Genomic DNA, 20,760 nt, shown 5'->3' with positions numbered 1-20,760 from the left:
GTAAATACTCTTGCAACTCGGTCAACATTGTCTACCTAATACGCTGCAGGAAAGATGTCCTGAAGCATGGTACATTGGGGAGACCATGCAGACTCTACGACAATGGATGAATGAACATCGCTCGACAGTCACCAGGTAAGGTTATTCTATGAGACGGACAGTTAGTTATCCAATCGGCCAAATTTCCTTCTATCCCACACCTCCTTATCTTCTTTATGAGCCTACCATGGGGAACCTTATCAAACGCCTTACTAAAATCAATGTATATGACATCAACTGCTCTACCTTCGTCTACACACTAAGTTACCTCCTCAAAGAATTCAATCAAATTTGTGAGGCAGGACTTACCCCTCACGAAACTGTGCTGACTATCCCGGATTAGGCTGCATCTTTCCAAATGGTCATAAATCCTATCTCTCAGGACCCTTTCCAGTAACTTACCGACCACCAAAGTAAGACTAACTGGCCTATAATTACCAGGGTCATTCCGATTTCCTTTCTTGAAGAGAGGAACAACATTCGCCACTCTCCAGTCCTCAGGCACAATCCCCGTGGACAGTAAGGACCCAGAGATCAAAGCTAAAGGCTCTGCAATCTCATCCCTTGCCTCCCAAAGTATCCTAGGATGTATCCTATCAGGCCCAGGGGACTTATTCACCCTCAGGTGTTTCAAAATTGCTAATACATTTTTCCTCAGAACATCTATGTTTTCCATCCTATCTGCCTGTATCTTGCACTCCTCCTCAAAAACATGGCCCCGCTCCTTAGTGAACACTGAAGAAAAGTATTCATTCAACGTCTCACCTATCTCTTCTGACTCCATGCACAAGTTCCCACTACGACCCTTGACTGGCCCTAACCTCACCCTGCTCATTCTTTTATTTCTCACATAAGAGTTTGACAGTGCGGCGATTGGAGATTAGGGGGTCAGGGAGGGGGAGGAACCGATTCTGAAAACTCATTGATGAGACAGGCTGGGTTTAATGGGCTGAGCGGCTGAAGCTCATTTCACCGAAGGCTTGCTGGCCGGAATGGCTGGAGCGGCTGATCTGGACCTTCATGTTGCTCCCGGGGTCCACGCCACTGGGCTGGGGGTGGAAGGTTTGTCCAGCTCCCCATATCTCCCTCCATTTCCCTCCATCTCCCTCCATCTCTGTCTCTCTCCAGCTGCTCCCTTCTCCCTCCAGCTCCTTCCAGCTCCCTCCAGCTCCTCACAAATCTTCACCATGACCTGGAAAGGCCAAAGACAGCAGCTGGAACCTTGAATAAATTCATCTCTGCGACTGAGGGGAATGATAGTTTTAATTATAACAGGAAAACCATAACATAGGCTAAAGCACTGAGAAAATCTTTATGAAATCAGGCAGTTTCAACATATTCTCTTTTTCCAAGGCAAATTGTGTTTCACTATGTATCTGAGGAAGTAACACAGGTAACTATTATCCATTCTCGAATAATCCGAACACAACCACCTGGTACTCCAGATGTGAGCTGGGATTCTCCCACCTCGCCTGTGCTGGGATTCTCCGATCCCGCTGCAGTGAACAGAGTGCCAAATTCTCCATTCTCACTTGCTAAAGGGAACCTGTGGATGTGAAGTACATGGATTTCCAGAGGATATTCAAGATGACTACACAAAAATAAGAGTTTGTGGTATAGTGGCAATATATTGGCATGGGTGGAGAGTTGGTTAGCGAACAGGAAATAGAGAGTAGGCATAAATGGGCCATTTTTGAGTTGGTAAGCTATAACAGTTAAATTGTCTGGGCATCAACTATTTACACTCTATATCAATGACTCGGATGAAAAGACTGAAGGTATAGTGGCTAAATGTTCTAATGACACAAAGGTTATAGGAGAGTCAGTTGTAAAGAGGGCAAACAGAAATAGATAGGTTAAGTGAGCAGGCAAAAAGTTAGCAGATTGAGGATAATGCGGGAAAATATGGAGTTGTCCACTTTGACAGGGAGAATAGAGAAATGACCCATTATTAGAATGGAGAAACACTGCTGAACTCAGCATTACAGAGGGATCTGGCTGCCCTGGGACATGGAGCATACAAAGTTCATCTGCAGGTGCACAGCAAGTGACCAGGAAGGCAAATGTAATGTTGTTTACTTGAGTGGGAATGGAATATAAAGATAGAGAGGTTTTGCTGCACTTGTGCAGACCCTCGATGAGACCACGGCCAAGATTCTCTGATCTCACTTGCCCCATGATCCTTGCCGGCAAGAACGGGGAATTTGGCATTCAGTTCACTGCAGCTGGATCGGAGAATCCCAGCGTGGGCGAGATGGGAGAATTACGTTTGGAGTAGCAGGTGGTTGTGTTTAAAAATTGATTTAATTGCATTGGGAACAAAATGGAGAAATAGATGCTGAGATGTCGGGGTTATTCTGTGAGGGGACATCGGCCAAGTGGGTCATTGGAGATGAGGAGAAGGAAAGATAATCTTATGGAAACATACAAGATTCCTCGGGGAGTTGACTGGGTGGAAACTGAATGTATTTTTTATCTTATATATGACCACACAGATGAGAAGGAGGCTACTTAGCGCCCCACACCCCCCCCCCCCCCCCCCCCCCCCCGCCACCCCACCTCGAGCTTGCTCCGTCACTTAAGATGACCATGATTGATCGGAATCTATGCACCTTAGCCACTAAAATACTGAAGGACTGTGCTTCGACCGTTCTCTCAGGGAAAGAGTTCCAGATACTCACCAACTTCAGAGAGAATTCATTTCTCCCCATCCCCATTTATCCCTTATTTTTAAACACTGACTCCGAATTCCATATCCTCTCACAAGAGGGAACATTTTCTCCATATCCAGTCTGTGTTAAGAACCACTGCGCATGTGCTAATCTGTCGGTACTGAGATCAGCGCATGCGCAATAGCCCAGAACTACTGCCCTCCCAGTTGTTGTCAACTCGATTTCTGGCCAACCCTACAACAGCCACAAAGCTGGCCATGCGAACCCCGCCCCCCACCCCTCGATTGCTAAACTCTGACCACCCCCCCCACCTCCCCCATCGCTTAAATACTACTGCTTCCTGGGCTTTTCATATTGTAAATTCTGTAAGCACAATGTAGACACAGTTAAAATGGAACTACACCAACAGACATGCAGGTGCTTTTGTTTACAATGAATTTAACTAAAGTTTTGATGCATTTGAGACAAAATTAAATTCATTTAAATCTACATCTTTAATATCCAACAACACAAATATAGATTGTTTAAACCTACCTTTGATTCCTAGTAATCTATTCTGTGTATCCTTACCTGCCACATGGTCAATGCCTGGGGGGTTGGAGACTGCTCCCACACATGTCTTTTCCATTGCATCTCTGTTGAAATATCCCTTAACCTAATGTGTCAATTTATGTTACTCAGTTCATCTCTCATAATTGCCCTAATTTTAGTTTAAAAAGCATAGTCTTGGACCCAATTTTCTTTCCCTCATAATCATATTAAGGTCAGTGCTATCTTGGGGTATCTTCCCTATGATATCATGAATTAATCCCATTTCATCATACAATACTATGTCAGGGGTACTCGGCTTTCTGGTTGACTGTAGAACATATTAAGATGCTACCCCAGAAACAATTTATGAGCTCCTCCTCTAGGTTACCTTTGCCCATTTGAATTTCCACTCTACATGTGGATTAACATCTCCCATGCTTATCGCTATACCCTGCTGATGAGCTCCAACTATTTCTTCCTTTATGCTCCACCCTGCCACGTGGTTAATTCCTGGGGGTTTGTACACCACTCCCACAAATGACTTCTTGCCTTTACCATTCCTCACCTCTACCCAATCCATTTCCACATCCTGGTTTCCTGAACGTTGGTCATCTCTCTGTGTTGTTCCAAAACCATCATTAATTTATAAAGCCACTCCTCTACTTTTTCCTCACTGCCTGTCTTTCCTTGTCATGTACGTTTTAATATTCAGGTTGCAATCAGGGTTATCCTGTAGCCATGTCTCTGGAATGCCCATCAGATTACACTTGCTAATTTCTCTGTATGCTCTCAGTTCATGTGTTTTGTTTTGAGTGCTTTGTGCATTCAGATGCAGAGCTTTTAGTTTTATTATTGTATTATTTTTGTAACATCCAGCCTTACCTACTGAATAGATTGTACTCCTTTCCCGTCACGGTCAGTTTATCGTTTCCTATATTGGTACCGTCTTCTCTTGTATTGTCTCTATTCTTTGATTTACTGCACTTCCCCTTGCACCCACTATTCAGTTTAAAACTCTCTCTACTTCACTCTCTCTACCCTAGCACAGTTCAAGTGTGGACCATCCCAAAGGTACGGATACCACTTTCCACAGTCCTGCTGTCACTTTCCTCAGATTGGAACCCATTTCTCTCACACCGGGCTTTGAGGTACACATTCAGTTCTGTAATCTGATTGGTCCAATGTCATAGCTCAGGTGAAAATCCACTTTTATGCTCTGCTGCTTACTTTGTTGCCACGATCCTCCTACTGACTACAGAGAACCTCCTTCCTCATTCTATGTCTGTCGCAGCTACATAGTCATGATGTGGAGATGCCGGTGTTGGACTGGGGTAAACACAGTAAAAAGTCTGACAACACCAGGTTTAAGTCCAACCGATTTATTTGATAGTAAACTCACAAGCTTTCGGGGTTTGTCCCTTCGTCAGGTGAATGGAGAGTTCTGGCCTCAGACAGAGCATATAAAGCACAGACAGTTTACAGATTACTGATTAGAATGCGAATCCTTACACCTAACCTGCTGTTCAAGTCCTAAAGTGGCCAACAATGTGAGTGGAAGGAGCACTGATCACAGGTTACAGAGATGTGTGTTGTCTCCAGACAGTACAGTAAGTGAGGTTTTGCAAACCCAGGCAAGTCACGGGGGTTACAGATAGTGCGACATGAACCCAAGATCCCTGTTGAGACCGTCCTCATGTGTGCGGAACTTGGCTATCAGTCTCTGTTCACCGACTCTGCGCTGTCGTGTGTTGTGAAGGCCGCCTTGGAGAATGCTTACCCGAAGGTCAGAGGCTGAATGCCCGTGACCACTGAAGTGTTCACCCACAGAAAGGGAACAGTCTTGCCTGGTGATTGTTGAGCGATGTTCATTCATCCGTTGTTGTAGCGTCTGCATGGTCTCCTCAATGTACCATGCTTCGGGACATCCTTTCCTGCAGCATATCAGGTAGACAACGTTGGCTGAATTGCAACAATGGTCTGTTTGAGCCACAGCAAAAAACCGCACCGACCTCCTCAGAAGACAAACACAGGACACGGTGGACAGAGTACCCTTCGTCGTCCAGTACTTCCCCGGAGCGGAGAAGCTACGACGTCTTCTCCAGAGTCTTCAACATATCATTGATGAAGAGGAACATCTCGCCAGGGCCATCCCCACACCCCCACTTCTTGCCTTCAGACAACCACACAACCTCAAACAGACCATTGTTCACAACAAACTACCCAGCCTTCAGGAGAACAGTGACCACAATACCACACAACCCTGCCACAGCAACCTCTGCAAGACATGCCCCATGCAAGGCTTATTCAGAAAGTGAGGGGACGTGGGATCCAAGGGGACATTGCCTTGTGGATCCAGAACTGACTTGCCCACAGAAGGCAAAGAGTGGTTATAGTTGGGTCATATTCTGCATGGAGGTCAGTCACCATTGGAGTGCCCCAGGGATCTGTTCTGGGACCCTTACTCTTTGTGATTTTTATAAATGACCTGGATGAGGAAGTAAAGGAGATAGAATTATGATCACTATCTCCAAAACGCTCTACCACTGAGAGATCCGACAGGTGACCAAGTTCATTTCTCAATATCAAATCAAGTAGGCTTATCCACATACTGTGTCAAGAAACCCTCCTGAACACACCTAACAAACTCCTCCCCATCTAAACCTCTTACCGTAGGGAGATTCCAATCAATATTTGGGAAATTAAAATCTCCCATCACGACAACTCTGTTATTATTACACCTTTCCAGGATCTGCTTCCCAATCTGCTCCTCAACATCCCTGTCACTATTGGGCGGCCTGTAGAAAACACCCAGTGAAGTTATTGACCCTTTGCTGTTCCTAAACTCCACCCACAGAGACTCCGTAGACAATCCCTCCACAGCATCCACCTTCTCTACAGCCGTGACACTATCTCTGATCAACAGAGCCACTCCGCCACCTCTTTTGCCTCCCTCCCTGTCCTTCCTGAAACATCTGAAACCCGGCACTTGAAGTACCCAGTCCTGTCCCTGAGTCATCCAAGTCTCTGTAATGGCCACCACATCACATTTCCAAGTAGTGATCTACGCTCTAAGCTCATCCACTTGGTTCACAACACTCCAAGCGTTAAAATAGACACATCTGAAACCTTCGGCCTGAGCGCTCCCCTTCTTTATCACCTGCCTATCCTCCTCCTCATGCTGTTGACAAGCTTTCTCTGTGAGCTAACCTCCTCTCTCCCAATCACTTCAATTTGATTCCCACCCCCCAACCATTCTAGTTTAAACTCTCCCTCATTAGCCTTAGCAAACCTCCCCACCAGATATTGGTCCCCCTGGGATTCAAGTGTAACCCACCCTTTTAAAGTAGACAAGTCTCCAGGGCCTGATGGGATTTAGAAAATAGAACATAGAACACTACAGCACAAACAGGCCCTTCGGCCCACAAGTTGCGCCGATCATATCCATACCTACCAGGCCTATCTATAACTCTCAATCCCAAGTAGCCCAGAATACTGAGAAAGGCAAGGGAGGAAATTGCTGGGGCCTTGAGAGTAAACTTTGTATCCTCACTGGCTCCAGGGGAGGTCCCAGAAGATTGGAGTTTAGCTAATGTTGTTCTTTTGTTTAAGAAGGGTAGCAAGAATAATCCAGGTGTTGTGGGAAAATTATCACTTTGGAGTCAGACTGGGGGTCCAACAATACGGTTTTATTTTAACGAAGCTTGATAGAGAAAAGGCATTGGCACTCCGCAGTACTGGGCAGCTACCTTCTCAATGATACAATAGGAGCAGTCCATCATTATACCCTTTACACAATAGATGGAGTGCACACTATTAACACATTGTTGTAATCAAATAGGTGAACATGGTTTAACAGATCATTATGGACAGGTACAGACATGAGCATTTCAATATCACATTGTTCCATGAATGGATACATTTCCTCTTTATCAATGACTTAGTTTCGGTCTATTCATACAGTAATTGGTTTTCCTGCATTTATGCATTCCTGTTCCTATTTGTGGCTAATCTCTCTATCAGACCCCATTGTCCCAGGGCTGTCTTTATCTTTTAAGGTGCGTGGCTTCCTGCAGTATTTGATTCCTGTATTTTTAATTCAAATAACTGTCTATCCTGTGGTTTAAATTTCAAGTAGTTGTCTGCGTTGAAAGTTAGTCATGACGTAGAGATGCTGGTGTTGGACTGGGGTAAACACAGTAAGAAGTCTCACGACACCAGGTTAAAGTCCAACAGGTTTATTTGATAGTAATCCCAAACACCGTTTCCGAAAGCTTGTGGGATTACTATCAAATAAACTGGTTGGGCTTAAATCTGGTGTTGTGGGACATTTTACGTTGAAAGTCAGTGCCTGCTTAATGTCTTTTAACTATGCCTTGCAGCTATTTTTATGCCAGGTATCCATCTTCATGGCTTTTTTCCCATTACACAGGTAATTACAGGCTGGTGAGCCTTACATCAGTGGTAGGGAAATTATTGGTGAGGATTCTTTGAGACAGGATTTATTGCCACTTGGAAATAACTGGATGTAATAGTGAGAGGCAACATGGTTTTGTGAAGGGGAGGTCGTGTCTCATGAACTTGATTGAGTTTTGCAAGCAAGTGACAAAGATGACTGATGAGAGTAGGGCTGCGGATGTTGTCTACATGGACTTCTGTAAGGCCTTTGACAAGGTCCCTCTAGGAAGACTAGTGCAGAAGGTGAAGTCGCATGGGATCAGAGGTGAGCTGGCAAGATGGATACAGAACTGGCTTACTGATAGAAGAGGGTAGCAGTAAAAGAGTGTGTTTCTGAATGGAGGGCTGTGACAAGTGGTTTAGTGCTGGGACCTTGCTTTTTTTTAATATATATAAATGATTTGGAAGAAAATGTAACTGGTTTAATTAGTAAGTTTGTAGAGACACAAAAGTTGGTGGATTTGTGGATAATGATGAGGAACATCAGAGAACACACAGGTTATAGATCAATTGGAAACTTGGGCAGAGAGTTGGCAGATGGAGTTTAATCTGGACAAATGTGAGGTAATGCATTTTGGAAGATAGGAAATATACAGAAAATGGCAGAACCCTTCAGTGTATTGATAGGCAGAGAGATCTGGGTGTATAGGTACACTGATCACTGGAAGTGGCAATGCAGATGGAGAAGGTAGTCAAGAAGGCATACAGCCGGGGCACTGAGTTTAAAAATTGGCAAGTCGTGTTGCAGCTTTCTAGAACCTTAGTTAGGCTGCACTTGGAATATCGTGTTCAATTCTGGTCGCCACACTACCAGAAGGATGTGGAGGCTTTGGAGAGAGTACAGAAAAGATTTACCAGGATGTTGCCTGGTATGGAGGGCATTAGCTATGAGGAGAGGCTGGAAAAACTTTGTTTGTTCTCACTGGAACAACGGCAGTTGATGGGTGACCTGATAGAAGCCAATGAGATTATGAGGGACGTGGACAGAAGGGATAGTCAGAAGCTTTTTTCCCAGAGTTTGAAGAGTCAATTACTAGGGGGCACAGTTTTAAGGTGCGGGGGGCAAGGTTTTAAGGAAATTTAGAGGTAAGTTTTTTACAGAGAGGGTGGTGGGTGTCTGGAACTCGCTGCCGGGGAAGCAGATACGATAGTGACTTTTAAGGGGCGTCTTGACAAATCCATGAATAGGATGGGAATAGAGGGATATGGTTACTGGAAGGGTAGGGGGTTTTAATTCAGTCAGACAGCATGGTCGGTGCAGGTTTGGAGGGCCGAAAGGCCTGTTCCTGTGCTGTAATTTTCTTTGTTCTTTGATCTATTGGGGAGACCGTGCAGACACTACAACAATGGCTGAATGAACACCGCTCGACAGTCACCAGGCAGGACTGTTCTCTTCCTGTTGGGGAACACTTTAGCGGTCACAGGCGTTTAGCCTCTGATCTTCGGGAAGCGTTCTCCAAGGCGGCCTTCACGACACCCGAGTCGCAGAGTCGCTGAGCAGAGACTGATAGCCAAGTTCCGCACACGAGGACGGCCTCAACTGGGATCTTGGGTTCATGTCACACTATCTGTAACCCTCACCATTTGGCCTGGTATTGTAAAATCCTACTTACTGTCCTGTGTAGAGACAATTCACACCTCTTTAACCTGTGATTATCCCTCTCTACATACATACTGTTTTTACCTGGAAAGACTTGCATTCCAATTATTCTTCACGTTTCGATCTGTAATTATCTTGTAATTGTGCCTTTGCCTCTATATGCCGTATTTGTGAATCCAACTTTCCACTCATCTGATGACGGAGCAGTGCTCCAAAACCTCGTGATGGGGAAAAAGCAGGATTAGGCTCTTGAGTTGGATGATCAGCCATGATCATAGTGAAAGGCGGAGCAGGCTTGAAGGCCGAATGGCCTCTCCTGCCCCTATCGTCCATGTTTCTATGTACCTGTAAAGTCTTGATTACCTGTAAAGACTCATATTCCAACCATTCTTCACATTCCAATCTGTAATTATCTTGCAATTAAGTCTGTGCCTATATATTGCATATTTGTGAACCTACATACCCACTCACCTTATCAAGGAGCAGTGCTCTGAAAGCTCATGCTACCAATTAACCTGATGGCTTTTAACCTGGAGTTGTAAAACTTCTTATCATAAAATCCTACAGCACAGAAAGAGGCCATTCGGCCCATCAAGTCTGCACCAACCACAATCCCACCCAGATTCTATCCCCATATCCCTACATATTTACTCACTAATCCTTCCAGCCTATGCATTCCGAGACACTAAGAGGCAATTTAGAATGGCCAATCAACCAAGCCCGTGCATCTTTAGACTGTGGAAGGAAACTAGAGCACCCGGAGGAAACCCACCCAGATACAGGAAGAACGTGCAGCCTTCACACAGACAGTGACCCAAGCCGGGATTCGAACGCCAGTTCCTGGAGCTGTGAAGCAGCAGTTCTAACCACTGTGATACCGTGCCATCCTTTCCTTACTGAAATTTTACAGGACCTTGGTGAGGTCACACCAGAATGTTGTGTGCAGTTTTGAAAGGTGCAATCAGGTTACAGAGTTGGAAAATCAGCCATGGTTATAATGAATGGCAGAGAAGGTTGGAGGGTTTGAATGGCCTATTCCTGCTCCTGATTCATCTGTTTGGATGTACAGTTGCTTCTTCTGGGAGTTAGTGTTAGACATGGTGGGATTGAAAATCCTCCTTCTCTGCTTGAACCATTCAATGATGCTCTGATTTAGAATCACCTGGAAACACTGGACTCCCACCCAAGTGGAGGGAATAAAAGTCAGGCACAGTAAATAATCAAGAAGGTTGGTCTTTATATCAAAGCGACATAGTAAGATTGAGGAAGGAACCATGCTGCAGTTTAGAAAACTAGTGTCAAAGGTGTTGTACATTTGTAGAAGCAATACAATCCTGTCAGACGTAATGGAACATTGCGATAGCTGAGAGCAGGAGAGGTTTATTAACTATTCCATCATTCTTACACTTCCAATTTTGTAAATTAGAAGTTGCAATGTGTCCATTGTGACAGTTTGGATAATATACAAAAGTTTCTCTCTTCACAGTTTACAAACAAACCAATAATTATCTGGACATTACTCAGAGCGGGAGATCACTGGCAATCAATGTTTCACTGACACACTGACTCAAACGGCAAATATGATGGATTATTAATCACACAAGACTATCCAAAAAGATGACAATGGGCAGATGGAGCAGACATCATCTTCCCCGTCTGTTGCTCACACTCCTGGTCCCAGAAGCAGTCTGAGAAAGCTTTTCCTTGACATGGCTGTTTTCATAGATTACATCTGAAACAATAATTAATCAAATGTTAGATGGAGGAAAGTGTCAGTGAACATCATTCAAGCGGAACTAGAGGGACACACACTCATAATACAGACTTAGTGACCACAGGACTAACAAAATAAACAGCACAGAATCACAGAAATGTTATAGTGCATAAGGAGGCCATTCCGCCCATCATGTTCTGCATCAGCTCTTCAAATGAGCATCATGATTTAGCGCCATTCCCCTGCTTTTTTCCCTGTACTCCTGCACATTGTCTCTATTTAAATAATCATCCAATGTTCACCTGCCTCAATTGAATCTGTCTCCACCACACGCTCAGACAGTATATTCCAGATCCTAACCACTCACTGTGTGAATCTGTCTCCACCACACTCTCGGTCAGTACATTCCAGATCCTAACCACTCACTGTGTGAATCTGTCTCCATCACACTCTCAGTCAGTACATTCCAGATCCTAATCACTCACTGTGTGAATCTGTCTCCACCACACTCTCAGACAGTACATTCCAGATCCTAACCACTCGCTGTGTGAATCTATCTCCACCACACTCTCAGACAGTACGTTCCAGATCCTAACCACTCGCTGTGTGAATCTGTCTCCATCACACGCTCAGACAGTACATTCCAGATCCTAACCCTGAGGAACTGAGACACGACAGATCAGCCATGATCTTATTGAATGGCGGGGCAGGCTCGAGGGGCTAGATGGCCTACTCCTGCTCCTATTTCTTATGTTCTTATGTCTCTCAGTCAGTCAATACATTCTAGGCCAAAACCACTCACTGTGTGAATCTGCCCGCACCACACAACCTTTGATAGGAGGTTCTGTGGCAGCAAAAGTGACTCATGGATGGTATGTTGCGTCCCAGTTGCAAGAGTCCATGATGTCTCGGATTGTGTTTTGAAGATCCTTAAGGGGGAGGAGGATCAGTCGCAGGTCGTGGTGCACATCGGTACCAACGACGTAGGTAGAAGAAGGGATGGGGATTTAAAACAGGAATTTAGGGAGCTAGGGTGGAAGCTGAGAGCCAGGACAAAGCATGTTGTCATCTCTGGTTTGTTGCCAGTGCCATGTGCTAGTGAGTTGAGGAACAGGGAGAGAGTGCAGATTAACATGTGGCTGCTGGGATGGTGTAGGAGAGAGGGTTTCATTTACATGGATAATTGGAGCACATTCTGGGGAAGGTGGGACCTGTACAAACAGGACGGTTTGCACCTGAACCACAGGGGCAGTAATATCCTGGGAAGGAAATTTGCATCAGCTTTTCTGGGTGGGGGGGGGTGTTTAAACTAATTTGTCAGGGGGGTTGAGAAAATGAGATGTAGTCCAAAAGCCAGTGTTGAGGGTCACGAGGTACTGAGGAAGGTATCAAGGTTGCAGGAGTGTACAGGCAGACAGGATGGTAGATTGAAGTGTATCTACTTCAATGCAGGGAGCATCAGGAATAAGGTAAGTGAACTTGGAGCATGGATTGGTACTTGGGACTATGATGTTGTGGCCATTATGGAGACATGGTTAGAACAGGGACAGGAATGGTTATTGGCAGTTCCAGGGTATAGATGTTTCAGTAAAAGTAGGGAAGGCGGTAAAGAGGTGGAGGAGTAGCATTGTTAATCAAGGATAGTTTAACAGCTGCTGAAAGGCATTTTGAGGGTGATCTGCCTACGGAGGTAATATAGGCTAAAGTTAGAAATAGGAAAGCAGCGGTCACATTGTTAGGAGTTTTCTATAGGCCCCCAGATAGTAATAGAGATGTGGAGGAGGAAATGGCAAAGCAGATTATGGATAAGTGATGATGTTAGTAAGATCATGATGTGGAGATGCCGGCATTGGACTGGTGTAAACACAGTAAGAAGTCTCACAACACCAGGTTAAATGCAACCAGTTTATTTGATAGTTAACCCACAAGCTTTCGGAAATGCTGTTCCTTCGTCAGGTGTGTGGAAAATTCTGATCAGAGAAGGTTTGAAGTGTGTATACTTCAATGCGAGGAGCATACGCAATAAGGTGGACGAACTTGCAGCCTGGATTGGTGCCTGGGACTTCGATGTTGTGGCCATTTCAGGGACAGGAATGGTTGTTGCAGGTTCCGGGGTTCAGATGTTTCAATCAGAGTAGAGAAAGTGGTAGAAGAGGGGGAGGCGTGGCATTGTTAGTCAAGGACAGTATTACGGTGGCAGAAAGGACGTTTGATGTGGACCTGTCTATTGAGGTAGTTTGGACTGAGATTAGAAACAGGAAAGGAGAGGTTATACTGTTGGGAGTTTTTCATAGGCCTCCAAAAAGTTCCAGAGATGTAGAGGAAAGGATTGCAAAGATGATCCTGGATAGGTGCGAAAGTAACAGGGTAGTTGTTATGGGAGACTTTAACTTTACAAATATCGTTTGGAAAAGCTATAGTTCAAGCACGTTAGAGGGGTCAGTTTTTGTCCAATGTGTGCAGGAAGGTTTCATGACACAGCATGTAGATAGGCCAACAAGAGGTGAGGCTACATTGGATTTGGTACTGGGTAATGAACCAGACCAGGTGTTAGGCTTGGAGGTAGGTGAACACTTTGGTGATAGTGACCACAATTCGGTTACGTTTACCTTAGTGATGGAAAGGGATACGCATATACCGAAGGACAGAAGTTATAGCTGGGGGAAAGGTAATTATGAGGCTATTAGGCGAGATTTAGGATACATAGGGTGGAGTAGGAAATTGCAGGGGCTGGGAACATCTGAAATGTGGAGCTTATTCAAGGAGCAGCTACTGCGAGTCCTTGATAAATATGTACCTGTCAGGCAGGGAGGAAGTGGTTGAGTGAGGGAACCGTGGTGTACTAAGGAAGTTGAATCTCTGGTGAAGAGGAAGAAGGAGGCTTATGTAAAGATGAGACAGTTAGGGCACTAGAGAGTTATAAATTAGCCAGGAAGGAGCTAAAGAGAGAGTTAAGAAGAGCTAGGCCAGTCAGAGACAGCAGTGGGAAGTTGTGCATGGAGCCTGAAGAGATAGGAGAGGCACTGAATGAGTATTTTTCGTCAGTATTCACACAGGAAAAAGTCAGTGTAGTCGAGGAGAATACTGCGATACAGGGTTGTAGACTAGACGGGATTGAGGTACATAAGGAGGAGGTGTTAGCAATTCTTGAGAGTATGAAAATAGATAAGTCCCCTGGGCCGGATGGGATTTACCCTAGGATTCTCTGGGAGGCTAGGGAGGAGATTGCAGAGCCTTTGGCTTTGATCTTCATGTCGTCATTGGCTACAGGTATAGTGCCGGAAGACTGGAGGATAGCAGATGTTGTCCCCTTGTTCAAGAAGGGGAGTAGAGACCATCCTGGGAATTATAGACCAGTGAGCCTTACTTCTGTTGTGGGCAAAGTTTTGGAAAGAATTATAAGGGATAGGATTTATAATCATCTAGAGGGAAATAAATTGATTAGGGATAGTCAACACGGTTTTGTGAAGGGTAGGTCGTGCCTCACAAACCTTATCGAGTTTTTGAGAAGGTGACCAAAGAGGTGGATAAGGGTAAGGCAGTTGACGTGGTGTATATAGATTTTAGCAAAGTGTTTGATAAGGTTTGCCATGGTAAACTACTGCAGAAAATGCAGATGCATGGGATTGAGGGTGATTTAGCAGTTTGGATCAGGAATTGGCTAGCTGATAGAAGACAGAGGGTGGTGGTTGATGGGAAATATTCAACCTGGAATTCAGTTACAAGTGGTGTACCTCAGGGATCTGTTTTGGGGCCACTGCTGTTTGTCATTTTTATAAATGACCTAGATGAGGGTGTAGAAGGATGGATTAGTAAATTTGCTGACGACACCAAAGTTGGAGGAGTTGTAGACAGTGAGGATGGATGTTACAGTTTGCAGAGGGACATAGATAAGCTGCAGAGCTGGGCCGAGAGGTGGCAGATGGAGTTTAATACAGAAAAGTGTGAGGTGATTCACTTTGGTAAAAGTAACAGGAGTACAGAATATAGGGCTAATGGAAGGACTCTTAGTAGTGTCGACAAGCAGAGAGATCTCGGTGTACATGTGCATAGCCCCCTGAAAGTTGGCACCCAGGTTGATAAGGTTGTTAAGAAGGTGTATGGTGTGTTGGCTTTTATTGGTAGAGGGATTGAATTTCGGAGCCGTGAGGTCATGTTACAACTGTACAAAACTCTGGTGTGGCCGCACTTGGAGTATTACGTACAGTTCTGGTCGCTGCTTTATAAGAAGGATGTGGAGGCATTGGAAAGGGTGCAGAGATGGTTTACCAGGATGTTGCCTTGTATGGTGGGAAGGTCTTATGAGGAAAGGCTGAGTGAGAGCCTTTTACCTCGGATGGTGAATGGCTAACACAAGGGGACAAAGCTTTAAATTAAGGGGTGATAATTATAGGACGATGTCAGAGGCAGGTTCTTTACTCAGAGAGTAGTAAGGTCGTGGAATGCCCTGCCTGCAGCAGTTGTGGACTTGCCCACTTTAAGGGCATTCAAATGGTCAGTGGATAGGCATATGGGTAACATTGGAATAGTTTAGGTTAGAGGGTCACTAGATTGGTTCCACTGGTCGGCGCAACATCGAGGGCCGAAGGGCCTGGACTGCGCTGTAATGTTCTATGTTCTAAGGATATATAAAGACACACACAGTTTACAGAATACTGATTAGAATGCGAGTCTTCACAGCTAATCTGCTATTCAAGTTTTAAAGATGCGGACAATGTGGGTGGAGATGGTCTCCCCAGTGTACCATGCTTCGGGACATCCTTTCTTGCAGCGCATTAGGTAGACAATGTTGGCTGAGTTGCAAGAGTATGTGCTGTGTACCTGGTGGATGTGGGAGAGCACTTTGGAGACAGTGACCACAATTCGGTGTCCTTCATTATTGCAATGGAGAGGGATAGGGTCACAGATCAGGGCAAGGTTTATAATTGGGGCAGGGGTAATTATGATGCGATTAGGCAAGAATTAGGGAGTCATAAGATGGAAGCAGAAACTGTCAGGAATGGGCACAAATGAAAAGTAGAGCTTTTTCAAGGAACAAATACTGCATGTCCTTGATAGGTATGTCCCTGTCAGGCAGGGAGGAAATGGCCGAGTGAGGGAACCATGGTTCACAAAGGAGGTTAAATGTCTTGTTAAGAGGAAAAAAGAAGGTATGTGAGGACGAAAAAACAAGGTTCAAATGGGTCGCTTGAGGGTTACAAGGTAGCTAGGAATGAGTTAAGTAAAGGGCTTAGGAGAGTTAGGAGGGGGCATGAGGAGTATTAGGTACATTGTCTACCTAATACGCTGCAGGAAAGGATGTCCCGAAGCATGGTACATTGGGGAGACCGTGCAGACGCTACGACAACGGATGAATGAACATCGCTCGACAATCACCAGGCAAGACTATTCCTTTCCTATTGGTGAACACTTCAGTGGTCACAGGCATTCAGCCTCTGATCTTTCAGATAAGCGTTCTCCAAGGCGGCCTTCACGACACACGACATCGCAGAGTCGCTGAGCAGACACTGATAGCCAAATTCCGCACACATGAGGACGGCCTCAACAGGGATCTTGGGTTCATGTCGCACTATCTGTAACCCCCAGGACTTGCCTGGGTTTGCAAAACCTTACTTACTGTATTGTCAGGAGACAATAGACATCTCTTTTCACCTGTGCATAACGCTCGTTCTATTCACATTGTCAGCATCTTTTAGACTTGAACAGCAGGTTAGGTGTAAAGATTCACATTCTAATCAGTAATCTGTAAACTGTGCTGTTATATGCTCTGTCTGAGGCCAGAACTCTCCATTCACCCGACGAAGGGGCAAGCCCCGAAAGCTTGTGAGTTTACTATCAAATAAATTGGTTGGAATTAAACCTGGTGTTGTCAGACTTCTTACTGTGTTTACCCTAGTCCAACACTGGCATCTCTACATCACAATCCCCGTGGACAGTGAGGACCCAAAGATCAAAGCTAAAGGCTCCACAATCTCATCCATTGCCACCCAAAGTATGTTAGTGTGTTAATGTGTTAGTGTTAGTCTGTTAATGTTAGTATGTTTGTGCATTAATGTGTTAGTGTCTTAATGTGTTAGTGTTAGAATGTTAGTGTTAGTATGTTAGTGTGTTAATGTGTTAGTGTTAGTATGTTAGTGTGTTAGTGTTAGTATGTTAGTGTTAGTGTGTTAATGTTAGTGAGCAATGTGTTTGTGTGTTAGTGTTAGTGTGTGAATATGCAACGTATAGGTGTGTTAGTGTGTGAATATGCAACGTATAGGTGTGTTAGTGTGTGAATATGCAACTTATAGGTGTGTTAGTGTGAATATGCAATGTATAGGTGTGTTAGTGTGTGAATATACAACGTATAGGTGTGTTAGTGTGTGAATATGCAATGTATAGGTGTGTTAGTGTGTGAATATGCAACGTATAGGTGTGTTAGTGTGTGAATATGCAACTTATCGGTGTGTTAGTGTGTGAATATGCAACTTATCGGTGTGTTAGTGTGTGAATATGCAATGTATAGGTGTGTTAGTGTGTGAATATGCAACGTATAGGTGTGTTAGTGTGTGAATATGCAACGTATAGGTGTGTTAGTGTGTGAAGATGCAACTTATCGGTGTGTTAGTGTGTGAATATGCAACTTATCGGTGTGTTAGTGTGTGAATATGCAACGTATAGGTGTGTTAGTGTGTGAATATGCAACGTATAGGTGTGTTAGTGTGTGAATATGCAACGTATAGGTGTGTTAGTGTGTGAATATGCAACGTATAGGTGTGTTAGTGTGTGAATATGCAACTTATCGGTGTGTTAGTGTGTGAATATGCAACTTATTGGTGTGTTAGTGTGTGAATATGCAACGTATAGGTGTGTTAGTGTGTGAATATGCAACTTATCGGTGTGTTAGTGTGTGAATATGCAACTTATCGGTGTGTTAGTGTGTGAATATGCAACGTATAGGTGTGTTAGTGTGTGAATATGCAACGTATAGGTGTGTTAGTGTGTGAATATGCAACTTATCGGTGTGTTAGTGTGTGAATATGCAACATATAGGTGTGTTAGTGTGTGAATATGCAACGTATAGGTGTGTTAGTGTGTGAATATGCAACGTATTGGTGTGTTAGTGTGTGAATATGCAACGTATAGGTGTGTTAGTGTGTGAATATGCAACTTATCGGTGTGTTAGTGTGTGAATATGCAACTTATCGGTGTGTTAGTGTGTGAATATGCAACGTATAGGTGTGTTAGTGTGTGAATATGCAACGTATAGGTGTGTTAGTGTGTGAATATGCAACTTATCGGTGTGTTAGTGTGTGAATATGCAACGTATAGGTGTGTTAGTGTGTGAATATGCAACGTATAGGTGTGTTAGTGTGTGAATATGCAACTTATCAGTGTGTTAGTGTGTGAATATGCAATTTATTGGTGTGTTAGTGTGTGAATATGCAACGTATAGGTGTGATAGTGTGTGAATATGCAACTTATTGGTGTGTTAGTGTGTGAATATGCAACGTATAGGTGTGTTAGTGTGTGAATATGCAACTTATTGGTGTGTTAGTGTGTGAATATGCAACATATGGGTGTGTTAGTGTGTGAATATGCAACGTATAGGTGTGTTAGTGTGTGAATATGCAACGTATAGGTGTGTTAGTGTGTGAATATGCAACTTATTGGTGTGTTAGTGTGTGAATATGCAACTTATCGGTGTGTTAGTGTGTGAATATGCAACGTATAGGTGTGTTAGTGTGTGAATATGCAACGTATAGGTGTGTTAGTGTGTGAATATGCAACTTATCGGTGTGTTAGTGTGTGAATATGCAACGTATAGGTGTGTTAGTGTGTGAATATGCAACGTATAGGTGTGTTAGTGTGTGAATATGCAACTTATCAGTGTGTTAGTGTGTGAATATGCAATTTATTGGTGTGTTAGTGTGTGAATATGCAACGTGTAGGTGTGATAGTGTGCAATGTGTTAGTGGCTGGTTTCTTTGTACATACCACACTCCTTAGATGGTTTCAATTTTTTTTTGTTCCAGCAGTAACAAAGGACAATGAGGATTATATATCCAATGTATCCTGGATATCCTCCATAACCGATGTATCCATAGCCTGCACCGATTGATTCTGAAACTGTTGCTGTGGGATGAAATATTTTTGTGAATACTTGGCACTGTCAGAGAAACACACAGGCGCGAGATTATCCGTCCTTCGGACCGCGTGATTCCCGTCAGCGCGAGATTATCCGTCCTTCGGACCGCGTGATTCCCGTCAGCGTGAGGCTGGCCATCCTTCCGGCTGTGTCTTTCCTGCTGGTGCAAGGTTGTGTGTTGTCCATCACATGTTTCCCGCCAGCCGGAAGTGCTGTGTTATCCATCGCGTGCTTTCCGTTAGCGCGAGGTGACGTATTATCCCGCCGTATGTTTCCCGCCAGCCGGAAGTGCTGTGTTATCCAGCCACGTGCTTTCTGCTGGTGGGAAGTGGCGCGTAACCCAACCACGTGATTCCCGCCAGCGCGAGGTGGTGTGTTTTGTGGGAAAACTCACTGAGCTCAGTCCACACCGGTGGGAATTCGGTTGCAAGGGTTACAGGCGGGACTGGAGAATTCTGGCCAATATTCATCACCACACAATCTGTGCGGAATGAAAACCTCATGCATAGGATTTCACACAGTTTAATCTAACATTTTCATTCAGACTGAGAGCAAGCAGGAGAAAGAGGAGGCCCATTCAAGAACAATGAAGCGCAGTTCTCTGTGGAGCCACAGAAAGTGGGTGAGATCCTGAATGAGTACTTTATACCGGTATGCACCAAGGAGAAGGACATAATGGATGTTGAGGTCAGGGATTGGTGTGTGAACTCTCTAGAAATGTCAGTATATCGAAGGAGAAAGCATCCTCCGTTGAGTACCCTAAATTGCACTAAGATAGACAAGTTCCCAGGGCTGGGATGGGATCTATCTGATGATGGGATCTATCCCAGGTTACTGCGGGAGGTAAGGGAAGGAATAGCTCAGGCTTTAACAGATATCTTCACACCCTCTTTGACCACAGATGATGTTCCTGGGGACTGGAGAATAGCCAATGTTGTTCCTCCATTTAAGAAAGGAAGCAGGGATAACCCAGAAAATATAAACTGGTGAGCCTGACGTCAGCGCTGAAGAAGCTTTTGGAGAAGATACTGAGGGACAGGATATATGCACATTTGGAAGAAAATGGACTAGTTAGTGACAGGCAACGTGGTTTTGTATGGGGAAGGTCATGTCTCACCAACTTGATTGAGTTTTTTGAAGACGTGACAAAGATAATTGATGAGGGAAGCGCTGTGGACATTAGTAAGGTGTTGGCAAGAGCCCGCGTAGGAGACTGGTACAAAAACTACAGTCACATGGGATTCGGGGTGGGCTAGATGGATGCAGATCTGGCTTAGTTATAGGAAACAGAGAGTAGCAGCAGTAAGGTGTTTTTCAGAATGGAGATCTGTAGCTAATGGTGTTCCACAGGGATCAGCGCTGGGACCTCTGTTGTTTGTAGTATATATCAATGATCCGGAGGAAAATGTGGGTGATCTGATTAGTCAGTTTGCAGATGACATGAAGATTGATGGAGTTGCTGATAGTGCCGGGGAGTGTCAGAGGATACAACAGGATAGAGGTAGATTGGAGACTTGGGCATAGAAATGGCAGGTGGAGTTTAATCTGGACAAACGTGAGGTGATGCATTTTGGAGGATTCAGTTTAGGTATGAATTATACTGTAAATAGCAGAACCCTTC

General features: G+C 44.5%; 1 protein-coding gene across 1 annotated transcript in view; it reads right to left on the bottom strand.

Moving 5' to 3' along the window:
* Window positions 1–10,577: 10,577 nt before the first annotated feature.
* The window catches only part of LOC145338808 (HEPACAM family member 2-like), a 41,522-nt gene continuing 31,339 nt past the window's right edge, over window positions 10,578–20,760 (bottom strand). The window contains exons 4-5 of the mRNA XM_080183210.1: window positions 18,989–19,126; window positions 10,578–11,029 (exon numbers count right to left, since the gene is read on the bottom strand). Of these exons, the coding sequence (XP_080039336.1) occupies window positions 10,941–11,029; window positions 18,989–19,126 (227 nt within the window). The 3' untranslated portion in view covers window positions 10,578–10,940. The remainder of the gene's footprint in view (window positions 11,030–18,988; window positions 19,127–20,760) is intronic.

Source organism: Carcharhinus amblyrhynchos, unplaced genomic scaffold (assembly GCF_965287045.1).
Source record: "Carcharhinus amblyrhynchos unplaced genomic scaffold, sCarAmb.v2.hapA chromosome_185, whole genome shotgun sequence".
Classification (NCBI taxonomy): Eukaryota; Metazoa; Chordata; class Chondrichthyes; order Carcharhiniformes; family Carcharhinidae; genus Carcharhinus; species Carcharhinus amblyrhynchos.
Note: the sequence above shows the minus strand (reverse complement) of the source record. Positions and strands in the feature narration are given on the sequence as shown.